The following is a 20,074-nucleotide window of genomic DNA, read 5'->3' on the forward strand; positions in this document are numbered from 1 at the left end:
AAACGTAACCGATCAGCAGCTACTTGTAGCCAGCATATTCCATTTCGTGCATTTCTGTCACAGCACAATCCCACTCGTTTAATATGTGGAAGTTCTTCTTCTTACGAGAAATAAACCCGTTTGTGCTGCCTTGCGTCCACGCTTGGTAATTAATGAGAGTAGTAGCAAGTTGAGAGAGGCATGTTCAAATGTGTACCAACACGCTGGGCACTGTCGCAATGCGCTATGTGTAAGTAATGTTAGTGGGGAGAGAAGAAGCGTGATGAACTGCGACTTGAATTGCTGATCAGCGCACGCTGCGTGGCTGAAGGGGTTTGTAAACAGCCCTGCGGAGGGCGACCCGAGTCTTTCTCTCTCTCCGACTGCCAGCCAGCCCTGATATCGGAGTCAAGCGCTCGTGCGGTATCCGTGACGACGATGGTGACTGCAGTCATGGCCACGCACGTTGGATAACAATGATGACGCCGCACTGTTCTCACTGTTTACCGACGACGGTGTGATGTCATTCATCATGGTCAGCTTGGCTGAGGATGAAAGCAAGTATACATATTTTCTACAGTGTTTTTGTTTATACACTACTGGCCATTAAAATTGCCACACCATGAAGATGACGTGCTACAGACGCGAAATGTAACCGACAGGAAGAAGATGCTGTGATATGCAAATGATTAGCTTTTCAGAGCATTCAAACAATGTTGGCGCCGGTGGCGACACCTACAACGTGCTGACATGAGGAAAGTTTCCAACCGATTTTTCATACACAAACAGCAGTTGACCGGCGTTGCCTGGTGAAGCGGTGTTATGATGCCTCGTGTAAGGAGGAGAAATGGGCACCATCACGTTTCCGACTTTGATGAAGGTCTGATTGTAGCCTATCGCGATTGCAGTTTATCGTATCGCGACATTGCTGCTCGCGTTGGTCGAGATCCAATGACTGTTAGCAGAATATGGAATCGGTGGGTTCAGGAAGGTAATACGGAACGCCGTGCTGTATCCCAACGGTCTCGTATCACTAGCAGTCGAGATGACAGGTTCAAATAGTATAAATGGCTCTGAGCACTATGGGACTCAACATCTTAGGTCATAAGTCCCCTAGAACTTAGAACTATTTAAACCTAACTAACCTAAGGACATCACACACACCCATGCCCGAGGAAGGATTCGAACCTGCGACCGTAGCAGTCCCGCGGTTCCGGACTGCAGCGCAAGAACCGCACGGCCACGGCGGCCGGCCGAGATGACAGGCATCTTATCCGTATGGCTCCAATGGATCGTGCAGCCATGTCCAGATGGGGACGTTCGCAAGACAACAATCATCTGCATGAACAGTTCGATGACGTTAGCAGCAGTATGGACTATCAGCTCGGACACCGTGGCTGCGGTTACCATTGACGCTGCATCACAGACAGGAGCGCCTGCTATGGTGTAGTCAACGACGAACCTGGGTGCACGAATGGCAAAACGTCATTTTTTCGGATGAATCCAGGTTCTGTTTACAGCATCACGATGGTCGCATTCGTGTTTGACGACATCGCAGTGAACGCACATTGGAAGCGCGTATTCTTCATCACCATACTGGCGTATCACCCGGCGTGATGGTATTGGGTGCCATTGGTTACACGTCTCGGTCATCTCTTGTTCGCAATGACGGCACTTTGAACAGTCGACGTTACATTGCAGATGTCTTACGACCCGTGGCTCTACCTTCATTCGATCCCTGCGAAGTCCTACATTTCAGCGGGACAACTCCTGACCGCATGTTGCAGGCCCTGTACGGGCCTTTCTGGATACAGAAAATGTTCGACTGCTGCCCTGGCCAGCACATTCTCCACATCTCTCACCAATTGAATACGTCTGGTCAATGGTGGCCGAGCAACTGGCTCGTCACAATACGTCAGTCACTACTCTTGATGAACTGTGGTATCGTGTTGAGGCTGCATGGGCAGCTATACCTGTACACGCCATCAAAGCTCTGTTTGACTCAATGCCCAGACGTATCAAGGCCGTTATTACGGCCAGAGGTGGTTGTTCTGGGTACTGATTTCTCAGGATCTACGCACCGAAATTCCATGAAAATGTAATCACTGTCAGTTCTAGATTAATATATTTGTCCAATGAATACCCGTTTATCATCTGCATTTCTTCTTGGTGTAGCAATTTTAATGGCTAGTAGTGTAAGTGATCCTTATGGGTTCTACTTCTTCTTTTCTAGCTGTCAGCAGGCGTTACTCGCTGTGGGATCTGAACCCAGCAGCTGATAATGATGATGGCGATGATGATGATCTCTGGGGAACGACTTCGATCGTTCAGAGGCAGATATCGCTTATTCTACAGTATTAAATGTTTTGTTTGTTATTTTTGAGATGGTCTAGTTTGTACTCAATGCGATTATCGCTGTTTTGACGCGACCACCAGCTACTAGTTCTTTTGCACCTGTGTTTTCGTTTGGGTTTGTCCATATTCTTTCAGACACATTCCCCTGCCGACGTCATACACCTCCTCTAGTACCCATGTGGGATACGCCCTTAATGACAAACATGCCCACTGATGATGAGTTGCTGGAAGAGCATTCCAGTAACGAACACAACAACAGTTTTGCTTGTAAGTACTCAGAATTTATTACTATTATTATACGAATACGGATTTTTATTTCTCCTTCCTTAGATACTTATCAACTGCGTCTCTTTCTCCTTCTTGTGTGCAGAGTTATTAGGAGTTCGACGTGTTGTCGAGGAGAAGAGCATTGTCCAAGTTAGGGGGAGAGCTGTCGTGACATCATGGGGTGACTCGATACCAGAGTGGTCATACTGAGTCACTTTTCTGAGGTGCAGGAAAGGGGGTCCTGTAAGACACTCAGCTGTACGCTCTGCCTTGATTTATGTTCATAAGATTTTGATCAACTTATTGTCAGGTCCAGTTACATCTATCTTCAAAAGTATATACTGCTAACCAAAAGCATGTCCTAATGCCCAGAATCATGACGAGAGGAATTTAAATTGATTTCCATGGTTGCTTCTCGCTAGCGATAGAAATTAACCAAAAAATACAGGGCATACAGATACACAACAAACACCAGATGTCCACTGACGTTCTAATTTCTCATTTATGGCCGAATGTAGGAAAGCCATAAGAAGAAGACAAACATTAACACGATGTGTGGTACATCGACAAAGAAGTCGAGCGTAAATTAGGTGGTCCCCTCTTCTTGTCCATATTAGCCGAGAAACATCCAAAAAGTGTAGACGTGCTGCTAATCTCTAAAGACGATAAGCAACACAATGTATGGATAAAATGCATGCCCCACCTACGTTCCTCTGAAATGAAAACAAAAAAGGTGCATGATATTTTTGCTGTAGATGTCTCAAGTCGTTTACCAAGAGCATGTATCTTGAAAGACACCTGATTGGCTGCTAGAGCCAGGAAACAATAGGTGTGGAAATGCTTATCAAGGATAAACGGTTCTCGAAGTTTAAGAATGCCTCTCACCAACACTTCTGTCCCTTCGTTGTTTACGTCGATTTAGAGCGCCTCCTAGCTCCTGTGGTACAGTGTGAACGTGGTGCCTCTGCCTCCCATATCACTGTCACAAAATGATGCATGCGATATGTGGCTAGCCATAAAGTTCTGTGCACTAAAATTAAAATCGTATGTCAAGGGAATAGTGCGAGATGGCTGCTCACTGAGCTTGAAAGTCTTGTCCGGGATGTTTATAACATTTATAGTGAAAACGTCCTCATGACCAACGTGAAGGAGAATGATGCACTGTGCAAGCAGGCAGCTGATCGTTATATCTGGGGACTGTGACTGGACAGAGGTGAGGAAGCTCCCTGTAGAGACTGTTGCCACGTAACGGGGAAGTCCCAGAGTGCAGCTGACAACCCATGTAACTGTAAGTACCTACTGCCACAGCACACAGCCATCTTTTCCACAATTTAGGTCAGCATGATGCCCACTTTCTAGTTCAGCACTTTGACGAGTCTGGGTAGTAGGATGATAAGATCAGTGTCATTGCTGACACCGTTGGCAAATACATGCCGCTTCACAGGGGATCACATCACTTCCTGGATTCACAACGCTTCATGCTCACGTCTCTTTAGAAATTTGCTGAACCAACGCGTCCTGGAGATATTCTCAGCAAAGGGAGCCACATATCTCGATGATGTAGAGTTTCAAGAGTTTCAACTTGTGACGGAGAAGGGGTCTTTCCATACGAATATCTGGATTCGCTCGTAAACTAAGAGGCATTTTCATAATGAATGGAAAGAACGGGCACTTGGTGAATGAACAGCAGGACATCGGCATCTCTGATTTATCAGAACATGTAAAATGATGAACACGAATGTACATCTGACCGGCAACATCTTCGAGAAGTTCTGTAGCATATGGCTGAGATTTCGTGGGATGCCATGTTAAGAAAGACACAAGCCAGCAGCGAATTCTTGCCAACGTTGAGATGCATGTCTTCCTGGAACATGCGGTCCACGAGTGACTTTGCCAATGTGTGCGCAGCTATGCCAAGGCAAATAACTTGCAAATAATCGAGTGGAGTACAGGTTGTCTCACGACTTCAGTTTCATCCTTTACCTGGATGTAAACTGTCTCTCAAAGCAAACCATGCAACAAAGTCTCCGTTTTCAAGGGCTCTCATGGATGTCCAAAGGGGAAATCACCAGACTGAGGAAAGAGATCAAATATGTGGCTGCTGGTGCTGGTGAGGGATATGTCCTAGAGGTAGAGCTGGACTATCCCACAAGTCTGCATGACAAACACGGTGATTTGCACAGCCTGAAAGACTTTCACGTTCAGGGACTTCAACAGGTGCCTCCTTTAGGGCATTGGCGCTGCACCACAAATGCTTATCAGGAGACCTTTCGATTGAGGTTATATACTGAGGTATATACTGCAATTCCAGCTGGAAGCGGGGGTGTCCTATCACGATCACAAGTGGTTCATCGGGGGGCATAGGTGTGGAAATCTGCTGCACCCAGACTATTTACTGATATGTCTGGGTGGGTTTATTTGTTAGTAAAAAGATAAAAAGGTGTTCCACTTGACTGGGTGTGTGTGGAATAGTTTGATGAACTGTTTGTCACAGTTCTGACTGCATGTTTGAGATTATGCATGTTTCATTGCACACTGCGTCCGTACATGTGTGTGTGCGTGTGTGTGTGTGTGTGTGTGTGTGTGTGTGTGTGTGTGAGAGAGAGAGAGAGAGAGAGAGAGAGAGAGAGAGAGAGAGAGAGAGAGAGAGAGAGAGAGAGAGACAGAGTATATACTTCGTGTGGAACATATAAAATATGCATCCGTGTAAAGAAAGTATTTTATATGTTTGTGGTGCGTGTGTGTGTGTGAGTGTGTGTGTGTGTGTGTGTATTGTTTTTGAGCTGCCATTGCTTTTGCTGTTCTAAGTATGTACACACTGAAAACTTCTCTCTCTCTTTCTCTGAGTTGCTAATAAGTGTTTAATAGACATTGGAAATTAAAAAATTACCTTATTCACTAAAGAATGTGTATATTGTAATGAATCAATTACGAAATAACAAAACTGTTACGTATATAACAAATACGAGAAAAAATGGAAATTAAAAAGCCTTCAGTTGTTTTCACAATACAGTTGTTCATCTTTTTCATATTTTTTGAATGAAATACCTCCTTTATCAGTTTTATATTGATGGCAGGAGCCAGACAAAAAAAGAAATCCTTTTCGAATACAATATTTTTTAAATTTACATACATACATACATGGCCGATCGGTTCTAGACGGGATCGCGATTTATCGCCTCCAATTCGTATTTGCGTAAGTAGAGCTTTGCGGATGTGCGCCAGGAATACTGCACGCGTTTACGTGTGTGTGTGTGTGGGACGTGCGTCACGTCCTCGCTGTGACAGCATGCGGTTAGCGGTCAGCGGGCAGCTAACATCCCGTTTGCGGTCTGAGCCGCTCCGTGCTTCTGCCAGCCCGGCTGTGGGCGTCACAGCAACACAGGGCGAGGGAGGCCAGACAACAACACAGGGCGAGGGAGGCCAGCGAGCGACACGGGCCGAGTCCACACAGTAGGGGGTGCAGCGCAGAGACAAACCCAAACTCACTGCAGTGGTGACACATGGCTGCAGTCGACTCTTACCCGTACGTCGATAAGCAGTATAGAAAACGAAAAATAAAATTCAGAATTTCCCTCGTTGTGCAGGAGCAGTGAATTGGAAGGTGGTGCATTGTATCTGCACCCTCCAATACGTTGAATCCGTCGTCCTTGCCATGCCGCCACTGCGCTTTCTGCCATCTAGACCTAATCTATGCCGGCTGGTGTGGCCGAGCGGTTCTAAACGCTTCAGTCTGGAACCGCGCGACTGCTACGGTCGCAGGTTCGAATCCTGCCTCTGGCATAGATGTGTGTTATGTCCTTAGGTTAGTTAGCTTTAAGTAGTTCTAAGTTCTAGGGGACTGATGACCTCAGAAGTTAAGTCCCATAGTGCTCAGAGCCATTTGAACTATTCTGACCATACATACATACATATTTGTTCACAGTATTATGTGAGAGCCCAGTTACCAGGGTCAAAATCGTAAGCTGCGTCGTTACCTGGGCCACAGCACGCTTTGCCGTACTACTCTGCAGGGCTGTAGTGAAGAGCCACGAGAGGAATTATCTCGAATACGAATACCTCAGGACTGCTGCAGCTGTCTGAAGACTTAAGTTTCATTCAGAAAGCAAAGTGTGTCTTTAAATCGAAACTATCTGTACAACACTGGTTTCACGGAATAACTTTTCGCAATTACACTTTTCCTAAGCAGGTGCAGTGTATGATCAACGAAGCGTAGCTGCACCGCTAATGTAATAAAGAAGTCATCCATTAAATGTTCTCGCAAGCTATGAGGTAGTAACTCTACAAAATATTGGATACGTATCAGGTAAATTGCCTTTGCTGCAGTGAAATGCATAGATGATGGTAACAAAAACAAGATGCAATGACAGGACATGATACGATGTCGGCAGAAACCATTCTTAAATACGGAACCCGCTACTGTCAATCGTTGAAATTACCATCCAGTAAACATCCGTAATATTTATAGGAAAAAGATTTAATCTACCCAGAACCTTTTCAGTTCACTAAAACAGGTCGAGGGACATGAAAGGGAAGCAGTGGTTAAGAAGGGAGTAAGACACGGTTGTAGCCTCTCCCCGATGTTGTTCAATCTGTATATTGAGCAAGCAGTAAAGGAAACAAAAGAAAAATTCGGAGTAGGTATTAAAATTCATGGAGAAGAAATAAAAACTTTGAGGTTCGCCGATGACATTGTAATTCTGTCAGAGACAGCAAAGGACTTGGAAGAGCAATTGAATGGAATGGACAGTGTCTTGAAAGGAGGATATAAGATGAACATCAACAAAAGCAAAACGAGGATAATGGAATGTAGTCGAATTAAGTCGGGTGATGCTGAGGGAATTAGATTAGGAAATGAGACACTTAAAGTAGTTAAGGAGTTTTGCTATTTGGGGAGCAAAATAACTGATGATGGTCGAAGTAGAGAGGATATAAAATGTAGACTGGCAATGGCAAGGAAAGCGTTTTTGAAGAAGAGAAATTTGTTAACATCGAGTATAGATTTAAGTGTCAGGAAGCCATTTCTGAAAGTATTTGTATGGAGTGTAGCCATGTATGGAAGTGAAACATGGACGGTAAATAGTTTGGGCAAGAGAAGAATAGAAGCTTTCGAAATGTGGTGCTACAGAAGAATGCTGAAGATTAGATGGGTAGATCACATAACTAATGAGGAAGTATTGAATAGGATTGGGGAGAAGAGAAGTTTGTGGCACAACTTGACCAGAAGAAGGGATCGGTTGGTAGGATATGTTCTGAGGCATCAAGGGATCACCAATTTAGTATTGGAGGGCAGCGTGGAGGGTAAAAATCGTAGGGGGAGACCAAGAGATGAACACACTAAGCAGATTCAGAAGGATGTAGGTTGCAGTAGGTACTGGGAGATGAAGAAGCTTGCACTGGATAGAGTAGCATGGAGAGCTGCATCAAACCAGTCTCAGGACTGAAGACCATAACAACAACAACAAAACAGGTATCGCCTAATTCTCTTCTCAAAGGATCCAAAATGAGGCTCACACGATACTTTAGGGACCGGCACATTGCTACATACGCCACAAAAACTTACACAAAGACACAGATCATACTGCGTCCTTTTGCTTTCCATGTATACTACTGTCAGAATCCAAACAGTCATAATGCACAGTGGCCATTTTATGTGTTGAGGTTGGGTTGTTTGGGGAAGGAGACCAGACAGCGAGGTCATCGGTCTCATCGGATTAGGGAAGGATGGGGAAGGAAATCGGCTATGCCCTAAATCAGAATGGCCGGACACGGGATTAAACCGTCGTCCTCCCGAATGCGAGTCCAGTGTATGTGTTAAGACCACATAGCTGTTATTCTCGGTAGTGTGAAAATCACTGGTGGTAGTGTTCATGAATCATAGACAGAGAATTCAAACTCGATAATGGTTCGAGTTAGGCCACGAGACACGTGCAGAAAGGCTAACGACTAAGATGAATGCTCTCAGAAAGCAGCATCCGGTTTCACGTTAGTCTGGCACAGATTTTCATTGGCCTTGACGCATTCACCAGATATTCCGCCTGTGACTGTAGTAGCACAGTGCCTTTAACAAAGCCACTCGCTGACGCAACACGCGCTAACTGGTGGACCCCAACTGCAGGTTTTCGTTATTGACGCGCGTCCTCTGTGGCTGCGGCGGCTGGGGCATTGCCGTGCTGGCTGGCAGTGGTGAGCACAGGGGGCCACCAATGGCGTCGAGCCACAAGTGTCAGCTGCGCTATCGTCTGATCATGAAGTCGTGGGAAATGGTCACGTGAATGTTAAGGTGGGAAGAGTTTGAGCAGTTGTAACGAACTGTATAAATTATGTGGTATGTATACAGGTTCATTACGAGATTTGAAGTTGACGAACCTCCATGTTGAGCATAAGTAATTTTATAGGCCTCCCATATGGATTAGAGATTCTTAGGAAGATAAAATTCTGATGGAGACTTGAAATGCCACACTGAGACTCTAGACCACTCTCCACTAAATATGAAGCTAATATGCTTCAGCTTGTAAAGCAGGACTGGATGCAAAGTTATCTGAATCTGTAAAAGAAGTAGCTAGCAAATACGAGAAAAGTAAGATACAGACGATTTTCTTCGATCTCTAACCATTCCGAGCTTAGCATCCCTGTATCTTAGCCCAAAAAGGCTCACAGAAGTAGAGGTTGGTTCAGAATTCTTCCAGATGGTTAGTATTAGAACTGGAGAGCCAAAGATAGCTACAGTGTGAAGAAGGTAAACTGGGAAACACTCCCCAAGAACAGACTAGGTGGTGTGTGTCATTTTCTCATCCCCTGTACGTATAATACAGTTTATAAGAGGAGGAAAAAACTCCACTTACCATACGTTCGAATGCGAGGGGAACCAACAGCTGCGAGGCGTGCGTCGCGCCGAGTGAGAGCAGCTGCGCCAAGTCCCGCCAGAAGCTGGAGAGGCGTTCCCGGTAAACAGCCGCCTGGGCCTGCAGTTCTGCACAAGACGGGAGACGACGGACTGGTGAACAAGCCAGTGGATCAGATTTCTGTAGAAGCACAGCTTTCACTTTCTGCCCCCACAAAGTGTATGCAGGTAGCATTTACCTTTTGAAACTAGATCAAAACACTATGTCAGTAATCGTATGAGTTACAGCACGGACACCTTGACCGGACGTTACAAAGCTCATATTCCAGCGGAAAATTTAAAGAGCACATCAAGCAAAGAGAGAGGAGTACCATCACCTAACGTAGATCCAGTAATAAAAATTAACCTAATGGTAGAAGTATCAAAATACCTGAAGAAGTGGAAATATACAACTATTTCAAAAATCACCCACACAGCTTCCCCAACAATAAGACAGATTTAAGAAATAAGAGACATCGAGATAAATTCCAGTCTGTTTTATGTGCTAATAATACAAAGTAACACAAATGAGAATGTATAGTTTGGCTATTTGACTTTGACTTACTGACAAGCATAGGACGTAACGATTTGCACAGAATCGTGTCTATGCTGGTTTTTTAATATGAGTAGTCTTTATGACGTTTCCCGTGCCGTGAGTTGTATGATATGTATGGAAATGAGGAAGAATTATGTCCACTCACAAACGTTTTTATATTTAGGATGTATTTATTTTAACATAAGTAATATATTTTAGTAATTCAGTAAAAAATTGAATAAGGTGTTTTGCAAGTGTAGCTGAAAAAGCCATTCTCGGCCTAAACTTTCTAAGGACCATGGAAATGTATGACTACATTGGTACTGGTACAGTACCTTACATATTAACAGTACATTTTACAATTACATGATGATACACATAATGTTCTGTAATGTGTGACATGTATCCCATCACATGTTTTTATCTCTTTTTTTGTACTCCTTTTTCTTTTTATTTGTCCACCGGATCAATTCATGTACGAAAGTTGTTGTGAATGCGATTTATATCTTTGTGATGTTAATGTGGTACAAAGAATACACATGTGAAATTATATATATATATATATATATATATATATATATATATATATATATATATAATTATTATTGCCATGTTTTTATGAGCAGTCAAGCTACTGTAAGCCTTTGACGATGGATACCATATGTACTATTACGCACTATCACAATAAAGAAATGTCTTATCTTATTTCTTTACACCAAATGCTTGTATCGTAAACAGAATGCCAAATTTTGTTAACAAATGTAAACACGATATTAATATACTCTGGTATAAAACGTTTACTGTGGCATGTACAATCACTGCTAAGGGCAAAGAAGAAACGACATGTGAGTATGTTCCCCACCAACCACCTCAGTTGTCGTATAAACAACATGAACAGTGATTTGAGGGTATTCATGTTAGTGAAGTTAACACCAGTAACAATAAATTTATCTTATGGCATAACTATGATCTTTACGCTCATCTAAAGTTGATGTACACTCGCAGTTAGGAGACTCAACATACAGAGACAACAGTGAGATATACACACGTCAGAAGATTCGTAAATTTTGACACCTCCAGTGGCCCGATGCAAGTGATGTGCTGTTTTTAGCATTTTTTGTAATATAACTGCCTCATGTATGGGAGGATAGTGGCGTTCTATACATGCCATCTGCACTTCACTTTTCGGTTATTGTTGTATAGCTGTATAAAGGGCACAGGATCGAAAATGTAGTCGTGAAAACAAATAATGTTACAGTTAATGGCAGATACAACGTCTTTAAGAAAAATACTGCATTATTTTTATGCCCGTGCCAGATTTTTGGCATTTTGTTCTTATGCGAGCCTATTTTCAGTACAAAAAAGACATTGCTACAGATGGAGAATGATGTGTGTACACGATGTTTGTTCTGTTCCTAATGCTATTGGAATTACTCAGCGCAAATCGCAAAAGAGAAAGTCCAAAGAACGTGCATCTTAACTACTCTGTAAAAAAAACGAATCATCGGCATGAGGGACTTGAGAGCATCGTACCGACACATTACACTGGCATCTGGCTGTAGGGCAACGACTGCAGAATGTATAGCCACGGGTTGGGGTGGAGACAACAGAGAGCTGAGTTCACCAGCCATCTCAGACAGACCGATGTAACCTGGGTTGAGATCTGTGGCTACCACTGACACCACGCCACAAGCAGCATAGTGTAGGACCAGAATCAGCTGGGGCACTGAGCGGCGTTCTGTGGTGTTCAGCGGCGGGAGTCGCTTTTGCCTGCGGCGGTCAGGTCGACGCTGCTCTGTCCTCAGGTGGCCTCGTGAGACTTCACGGGAAGCAGCGGCCGTCGAGATGCCTAGCTCTGCAGCCCACAGAAACAAACAGGGGTCAGGAAGACTCACGATCAAATCATGTGGAAGGCATGTGGAAGAGTTCTTAGGAATTTCGAAAATTGTTCAGAAATTTGGAAGCCAAATTATTATTCGAACTGGTTCTCCAGATAAACAATCAGTATCTCTTGAGAATATCATTCGCATAGTTCTGTATGTTCAAGGACACATAAGTCCGAGGACATCCGCACAATTACCTAAAGAGCTCCCACACTCAAGTTGCTGACAAGAATATGTATATAAGAGGAAAAAGCAGATTGAGAAAGTGCTAGATGACGATCAATTTGGTTTTAGGAAAGATAAAGGCATCAGCGAAGGACTTCTCAGTTGGCGATTGATGATTAAAGCGAGACTTAAGGAAAATCTAGGCATGTCCGTAGGATTTGTAGTTAGACAAAAATCGTACGATAATTTAAAATGTTGCAGGATTTCCGAAACTCTAAGGAAAATGGGTGTAACCTCTAGGGAAAGAAGGGTTACGTGCAATTTGTACATCAAACAAGAGGATAAAGTAGGAAGACCAGTAACAAACAGATTAGGTTAGGAAAAGTAAAAGACATACATCTAATCGCCCCTACGATTCAATCTGTACATCGAAGAAGCAATGACGGAATTAAAAATGGGGTTCAGAAATGGAATTAAAATTCATGTTGAAAGGTTATCAGTGACACGAATAGCTGATGTCATTGCCGTTCTCAATGGAAGTCAGAGGTAACAGTAGGAGATGTTGAGTAGAATGAACAATCTAATGGGTAGACTCTATGAATTAAGACTAAACCAAAGAAAGATTAAATTAATGATGTCTAGCAGAAATCAGATCAGTGTTCAACTTGTCAGAATTGTAGACGAGGATCAAGACGAACTGAAAGAATTCTGCTACCTTGAGGACAAAGTAGCCAGCTGAAATGGCCGTGCGGTTCTAGGCGGTGCAGTCTGGAACCGCGAGACTGCTATGGTCGCAGGTTCGAATCCTGCCTCGGGCATGGATGTGTGTGATGTCCTTAGGTTAGTTAGGTTTAAGTAGTTCTAAGTTCTAGGACACTGATGACCTCAGAAGTTGAGTCCTGTAATGCTCAGAGCCATTTTAACCAAGGACAAACTAACTCATAATGGAAAAATGAAAGAGAACATAAAGAGTAGAGAAGAACATTCAAAGAGGATGTTCACGGCCAAACGAAGTCAACTAACATCAACTGTCAGTTTTGTAACAACGAAATCAAACAATCATTGATAAAATTATTTAATAGGATAGATAAAAGAATCGACTCACGAAGCAGCGGCAGAACACACATAGAAACTGTTGTGATTGGCAAGCTTTCGGAGCCAGTGGCTCCTTCTGCAGGTAAAAGGGTTGAAACGGAAGGAAGAAGGGTTAAGGAAAAGGACTGGACAGGTCTAGGAAAAGGGGGAAAAGGGGTAGATTTTGGGAAAGTCACCCAGAACCGCGGGTCAGAGGAGACTTACCGTACAAGATGAGAAGGAATGTTGGGGACCGCATCCAGGGAGCTTAAAGGTGGAAGATAGGGTAATACAAGACAGAGATTACTGCTAAAACATTGATCTCGAGTTAACAAGAGTGTGTCCTCCTACAATAGCCCTGTAACTGGCAAAACATATTATATCAAAGGGAGAGCCAGCTGCGAAAAGATACAAGTCATATTCCAGCTACTGCGTAAACACTGTTTGGCCTTCTACATAGGCATGACTACCATCACATTATCAATTAGGATGAATGGGCATAGGCTGAGGGTATACTGGTAACTCACAATATCCTGTTGCAGAGCGTGCTCTACAACGTGACATTCGTGACACCAGCGCCTGTTTCACCACCTGGATTCCTCCCCCAGACACCAGTATCTCAGGACTCCGTAGGTGAGAACTAACTGTACAACGTGTCCTTGGTTCTCGCCATCCAGCTTTCTATCACTGTAACTACTCTTTGCTTCACTCCGTTTCAGTTTCCTGCATCTTTCATTGTCATTCCCATCTATTTTTCACCGCCCCATCCCACCTCTGTTATGTACAATGTGCTTACCTTCTCACTCTTAATAACTTGTGATCAATGTTTTAGCAGTAATCTCTGTCGTGCATATCACCTTGTCTTAAGCTCTTAGGTTTTCAAATCTCGTCCGATGCAGTCCTCAACAATTAGTCTTCCCTTCTCATCTCGTACAGTAAGTTTCCCCTGACCCACAGTTCTGGGTGACTTTCCCAAAGTCTACCCGTCAAGTTTTGAGCACAGTATTCTGTGAAAGTGAAACATGGACAGTGAGAAAACCGGGACGGAAGAGAATCGAAGCGTTTGATATGTGGTGCTAGAGAAGAATGTCGAAAATTAGATTGACTGATAAGAAAAGAAATGATGAGGTTCTCAGCAGAATCGGTGAAGAATGGAACATACCAAATACTTTGGTAGGACGATGGGACAGCATTTTGTTCTTGGTCATGCCACGTATTACCCGTCTTTCTTTGCAACTTACTCTTATTTTGCTCAATATTTCGAACATTTTGCAGAATTTTACATTTCCGGATGCTTTTCCTAGGTCTACAGGGCCTATGAATGTGGCCATTTTATTTTCCAAGTTTTGTTTCTCTCATCAGTCACAATATCAGACGTACCGCCCTCTCATGCTATTAGCCTTCTGACTGTCAAAATGATCGCCATCTATCGTATCCTCTATTATCTATTCCATTCCTCTATATATATTATTCCTGTCGACAAATTCCATACGTGAGGTGTTAAGCTCATTGTGTGATAGGCCTCGCAAGTATCTGCTTATATCTTCAGCGTTGTATCTAATGGTATAGCGCCATTCTCGTATATTCTAGACGCCAACTTCTGTAGTTCTTGGTTGACACTTTCGCCAATGATTTCGGAAACTCCGAAGGTATGTTACCTATCGCTTCTGTCTTCCAAAGCTGTGTTAAGCTCTGACTCTTATGTGGGGTCACCGAGCGAGGTGGCGCAGTGGTTACACACTGGACTCGCGTTCGGGAGGACGACGGTTAAATCCCGCGTCCGGCTGTCCTGATTTAGGTTTTCCGTGATTTCCCTAAATAGCTCCAGGAAAATGCCGGGATGGTTCCTTTTAAAGGGCACGGCCGACTTCGTTCCCCCTCCTTCCCTAATCCGATGAGACCGATGACCTCGCTGTCTGGTCTCCTTCCCCAAACAACTCAACTCAACTCTTATGTGGGATCTCCAGTGTCTTCCACAGTGATTCTCATTTCTTCTTCTGTCAAGTCATCACACGGGTCTTTCCCTTCGTAGATGCCTTCAGTTTACTCTCTCCATCTACCTGCACTCTCCTCTGCATTTGACAGTGGAATTCCCAATGCTCTCTTAAAGATGACGTCCTCACTTTTAATTACGTCGTTCTTTTGAGTAATCTGTACAATGAATAAATCTTTCAGACGACCATGTGTTATTCTCTCTCTTCACATTTTTCCAACAACCATTTCGCTTTGGTTTCACATCTATCCCTAGTTACGTCGTTCCCAAGTGACTTATACTGCTGCATTCCTGTGTTCCTCTGAACGTTTTTGCACCTTATACATTTACCGATTAGTTGCAGTGTTTTTTTCTGTATGCCAAGGTTTCTTTTCCTTTAGCTCCTTATATCTATCTTTGTTTGATATATGGAACATAAAATCCCGTCTGAGGCCTGTGATCATTTTTATGTTAATAATTGGCCACCGATGCTGTACAATCGCATGAGATGTTCAATTGAATCTTTTATTAGAACATGTTATGCGTTTCGGGATTACACCCATCTTCAGACATGTGTTACAAGCAAGTACAAAACATAAGTGAACAGCACACTCAACACGTCTCAACGTTACAGAAAATGAGATCAGGTCATATGAGTTACATACCACAAACTTGAACTCCTTCCTACCCTACCAGGCGTACAGTCTTGACAACTCAAAGAAAGTGTCGGGGCGCTGCATGGTCATGTGCTCCAAGCATTCACATGTAATTCAATTATAATATACTCAGAATATAAATCTAGCAGGGTGTAATTACGACGGGCTAATGGGTACTCGGAAAAATTTATACGACAGTTAGGAGCTAAAATTCTTAACAAGACGCGGCAGTCAGGCCGCCAAAAATTAAATAGTAATATTGTGCCAATGGAATATGTTGGACCATGTTGCCAAAAAATAACTAGAGCCTTTGGGAAGGCTGGCGTTAGCGTAAGCTTCCATATAAGGAAGAAGTTGGGGGAATATTAGTACATACGGACGAAGGGAAAACAGATAAGTTTAAGCAATCCGGTGTGTACGAAATTAAGTGTGGGGGATGTGCTGGGACATACATTGGCCAGACGGGTAGGGATTTTGCCACAAGGTTTACAGAACATAACTAGAGTAATAATAGTGGGCTGGGGTGCCATATGAGGGAGACTGGCCAAAAGCGGGCCCTGATAGAAGATAGCCTAAGAATTCAGCATTTGTAACCTAAAGGGAAGATTTTAGATAACTTTGAAGATCTGGAGATCTACGCACGTATACAGCACGCTGCACACCCAGTATTTAATAAACAGGCTTCCTGTGGGAACAACTGGTTTTCTGGCTTGTTTGAACGGATACTGTTTTGAACTTGGTATCTATCATCCCCTCATTAGAAGTATGATTGTGTATTTTATAGGAGCTGGTGGTGTTCTGTCCACGTACCGCTATGATAAGCTAGGTTTTTTTGCCGAGTGGTTGGCTAGTTTATCGTCATACAGGGAAAGTTAGATGGGCGTATAGGTTGGCATTTACAGATTTGTCCACCACAGTGCCCTTTGGGTGCTCTTTGGTGACACCATGGTTTATTTTATTGATTTTAGACTAAAGTTTTAACACTTTTAATGTTTTGTATTTGTTTTTTAAAACTCTGTAGCTCTACGGTATCCGGATAGCATACGTAGATCTCGGGTAATTGTCGTGCCACTAGTTTATATAAGGAATGTATGAGGTATAGCCCACGTATCTTTTGGGATTTTATTAAAATGCTCTTCCTCTCACCATTAAACTTTTTCCATGTGGTAGAGGGGTGTAAGTTGCTGTTTGCTGGCTTCTGTTTGGGCAATCATGGCCCATGAGTAACACTTGGCTGTAACTCGATAGGCGGAAGTCTTCCGCCGATGTGGTTGCCGTTGGCTATAACAGATGGCGCCTAAGACGTTTGTGTACGCGAGCTGATCACAGGGTTTTAATTTATGATGGATAATGTTGGTTATATTTAATTTGGTGGTATTCTTTTACAGATTTGAGAGGTTGAAACGTTTATTCACCAAGAAACCCCCCCCCTCTCCCTATTATTTATGTTATATTGACATATGGTTTGAGTTGTGTTTAGTGCCACTACTGGCTATAGGCATAGTATGGCAATGTAAAAAAATCTGGAGTTTTTAAAAAAAATTAAAAAAACTTTTAGTGTTAACGTGTACAGAAGTACTATTCCGACTGCTAGTCGTAATTACACCCTGTTAGATTTATATGATGAGTACATTATTCTTAAATTACATGTTAACACATGGAGCACATGTACCGAGGGCGCTTCCCTGCTGGTTGACTTGTTTAGCGTCAGTATACGCTCTGCTTCAAGACTGCTCGTGCCGCAGTCATATGTTATTCGACACTTTCTTTGAGTTGTCAAGGCTGTACGCCTGGTTGGGTAGGAAGGAGTTGAAGTTTGTGGTATGTAACTCATATGACTACATCTCACTTTCTGTAACGTTGAGACGCGTTGAGTGTGCTGTTCGCTTATGTTTTGTACGTGTTTGTAACATATGTCTGAAGATGGGTGTTAAACCTGAAACGCGTAACATGTTCTAATAAAAGAGTCAATTGAACATCTCTTAACTTTATAGCGATTGTAGAGCATTGGTTGCCAGTTATTTGTTTGTCCAACTTCTGTGATGCCCTTTTCACAGATGTCCATTCCTGTTCAAATTAACTGCCTGTGTGGTATTCATCAACGTAGTATCTACAGCCCAAGAGAAATTCAGAGGCATTTCATGAATGCCCTCCACTTCAGTGTCCCACTGCTTCCCGCATTTATTCTTCCAGAGAATGTTCTTAAACTCCTATCCACTCTTCATCGCAATTCAGTTGAGATCTGAGCTTATATCTGGCCCTACGCGTGCCACACAATCTACGAGCAGGATTTACAAAACGACAGATTTCGACTTCTAGACATACTAATCGGACAATTTTTCCCATAAATACAGATGTACGAGTATTAACAAGTGTTTCACCAGGACGTAACCTCAGTTGGAACTTTCCTGTGCCTCGATCCTTTTCGAAGCATACCTCCCGTGGGGAAGCGAGAGTTTTCTATAGCTACCGACGGTTGCGAATTAAAACAAAGAGCGACAGAGGGAGAGAGAAAGGGACTCCCCTCTCTTCCACTCCGCTCCAAGGCCAAACGTCGTGTGCAATCATGACTGTTTGTTCTGAAGCAATAATGTTATGTAACTGCAGTACGTGAAGTTTTGATATTTTTATCATGTAATTTGTTAAAAGAAAGGGGAACAAATATGTAAAAGTAATGCATCCACAGTTTGAAATAGTTACACTGTTTTACATCTAAGTCAACTTAAAGATGCAGAGCTACAATTTTTGTAGTATGTGTATTCTGATATAAAGCATAACATGCTACAGTTGCAAAATTGTACATCAGCAGTTGATTTTATCACTGGGATGTGTATCAACAGTTGTGCATGTCCCATCAAGAGAAACGTGTGTTCTTATGTGTCTCCATTGTTGTTGTTGTTATTAGCAGAAGTAGTATAATTATCACTACCGTAAGCTGCCCGTGTACTTCGCATGTCGTAATGTTGACTCATTGAAATGTCAGGTTATATATAAGAGAGTGCACGAATGCCTTAATTTTATCAGGTGGAATAAACGCATAAAGAAGTAAATAAATGTACACAATGTGCCAAATTCCGCTACTTTTTATAACGCACTTTACACTATTTCTAAGGACACGGGCTCTGTCGTTTCTTGCGACTCTTAGTGTCTGTTCTGCTGAAGTTGTCTTCGTGTAGTGGATCCCCGTACGCTCTGTAGCGTATGGCATTAAAGGTCTAAAAATTTCGGAAAAGTTACAGTACCTTCCCGCATTGTCACTTTTATCGCAACGACAATGAACGGGAGTCTTAAAACGTCACGTGTCAGGGATCTGTGCTGAAGTTCAGTGAGCGAGCAGTCTAGATCGCATCACATTGCATAGTGATTTTTTTAATCCGGACCTGTGCGCTACCTTCATGCTGAGTATCCTGGGGACGCTCCCAAGACAGCAGCCGTGTTCACAGACCGCGTGGACACGCTCCTGGCTGGAGGACCGAACACTCAGCCGTCCTGCCGCATCCCGACATGCCCGCTAAGCCATCCCGTCTCAGCCTCACAGGAAATGTTTGGCTCCAGCATGTGGACAGCGGCGGTCTCAACGTCGCTGCGATCTGGCGGCTCTACGGGACCTGTTGAGTGACGTCAGCTGAACACGACACAGCTGGAGAGACTCGTGGACTCTCCTTGTCGGCCAACTCAGGCCCTTGTCGAGGCTAGAGGTGGTGTGCTCTACTCCTGTGTCAGCATGATCTCTCCTTATGTGACATCGAATGAAATCTGTCCTCAACCTTCATGTTTATTACTTGTAACCTTCCACATAAACATAACTAACTCGACCTTGTTTTGTAAGGAGAAAAACGTACACTTGCGAGATCTCAACCCTAGATACCAAACACCCGCCCTCTCTTAAAATAAATGGCCATACTTAAGATAATACTCATTTTAGACGTCTTGAATGCAGAGTTTTTAAAGTTCTGTAGGTGCAGGTTGCCTGCCACTGGCTCCGCCCCACTGCAGCTGCCTGATGCGCGAGTGCAGAGTACTGTGCAGCGGGGTGACGTCCTGAGCCCTCATACCTGCTTCATGTCGCAAGTGTGGGAAGACGTGTGTGGAGCCGGTCACGTCTGCCCCATGTGTTTCGAAACTTTGTTCTTCAAGTAGAACACATGTTATTTGTATGGGTAAGCAATATGAACAGATAGTATTTCAATGCCATGCACATATATGGTCAACACTGTTTAGTAATATTTTAGGATGTATTCTGCAGCAGTTTTTTATAAAACACACGCCAGACACACACACACAGAGATCTCTGTTACGGACAGA

The 20,074-nt window shown here is 43.3% G+C and overlaps 1 protein-coding gene across 1 annotated transcript in view; it reads right to left on the bottom strand.

Annotated features, from left to right (window-relative positions):
• The window catches only part of LOC124553298, a 91,563-nt gene that overhangs the window by 32,493 nt on the left and 38,996 nt on the right, over nucleotides 1-20,074 (bottom strand). The window contains exon 4 of the mRNA XM_047127178.1: nucleotides 9,447-9,574. Coding sequence (XP_046983134.1) covers nucleotides 9,447-9,574 — 128 coding nt within the window. The remainder of the gene's footprint in view (nucleotides 1-9,446; nucleotides 9,575-20,074) is intronic.

This window comes from Schistocerca americana, chromosome 11 (assembly GCF_021461395.2).
Source record: "Schistocerca americana isolate TAMUIC-IGC-003095 chromosome 11, iqSchAmer2.1, whole genome shotgun sequence".
Taxonomy (NCBI): domain Eukaryota; kingdom Metazoa; phylum Arthropoda; class Insecta; order Orthoptera; family Acrididae; genus Schistocerca; species Schistocerca americana.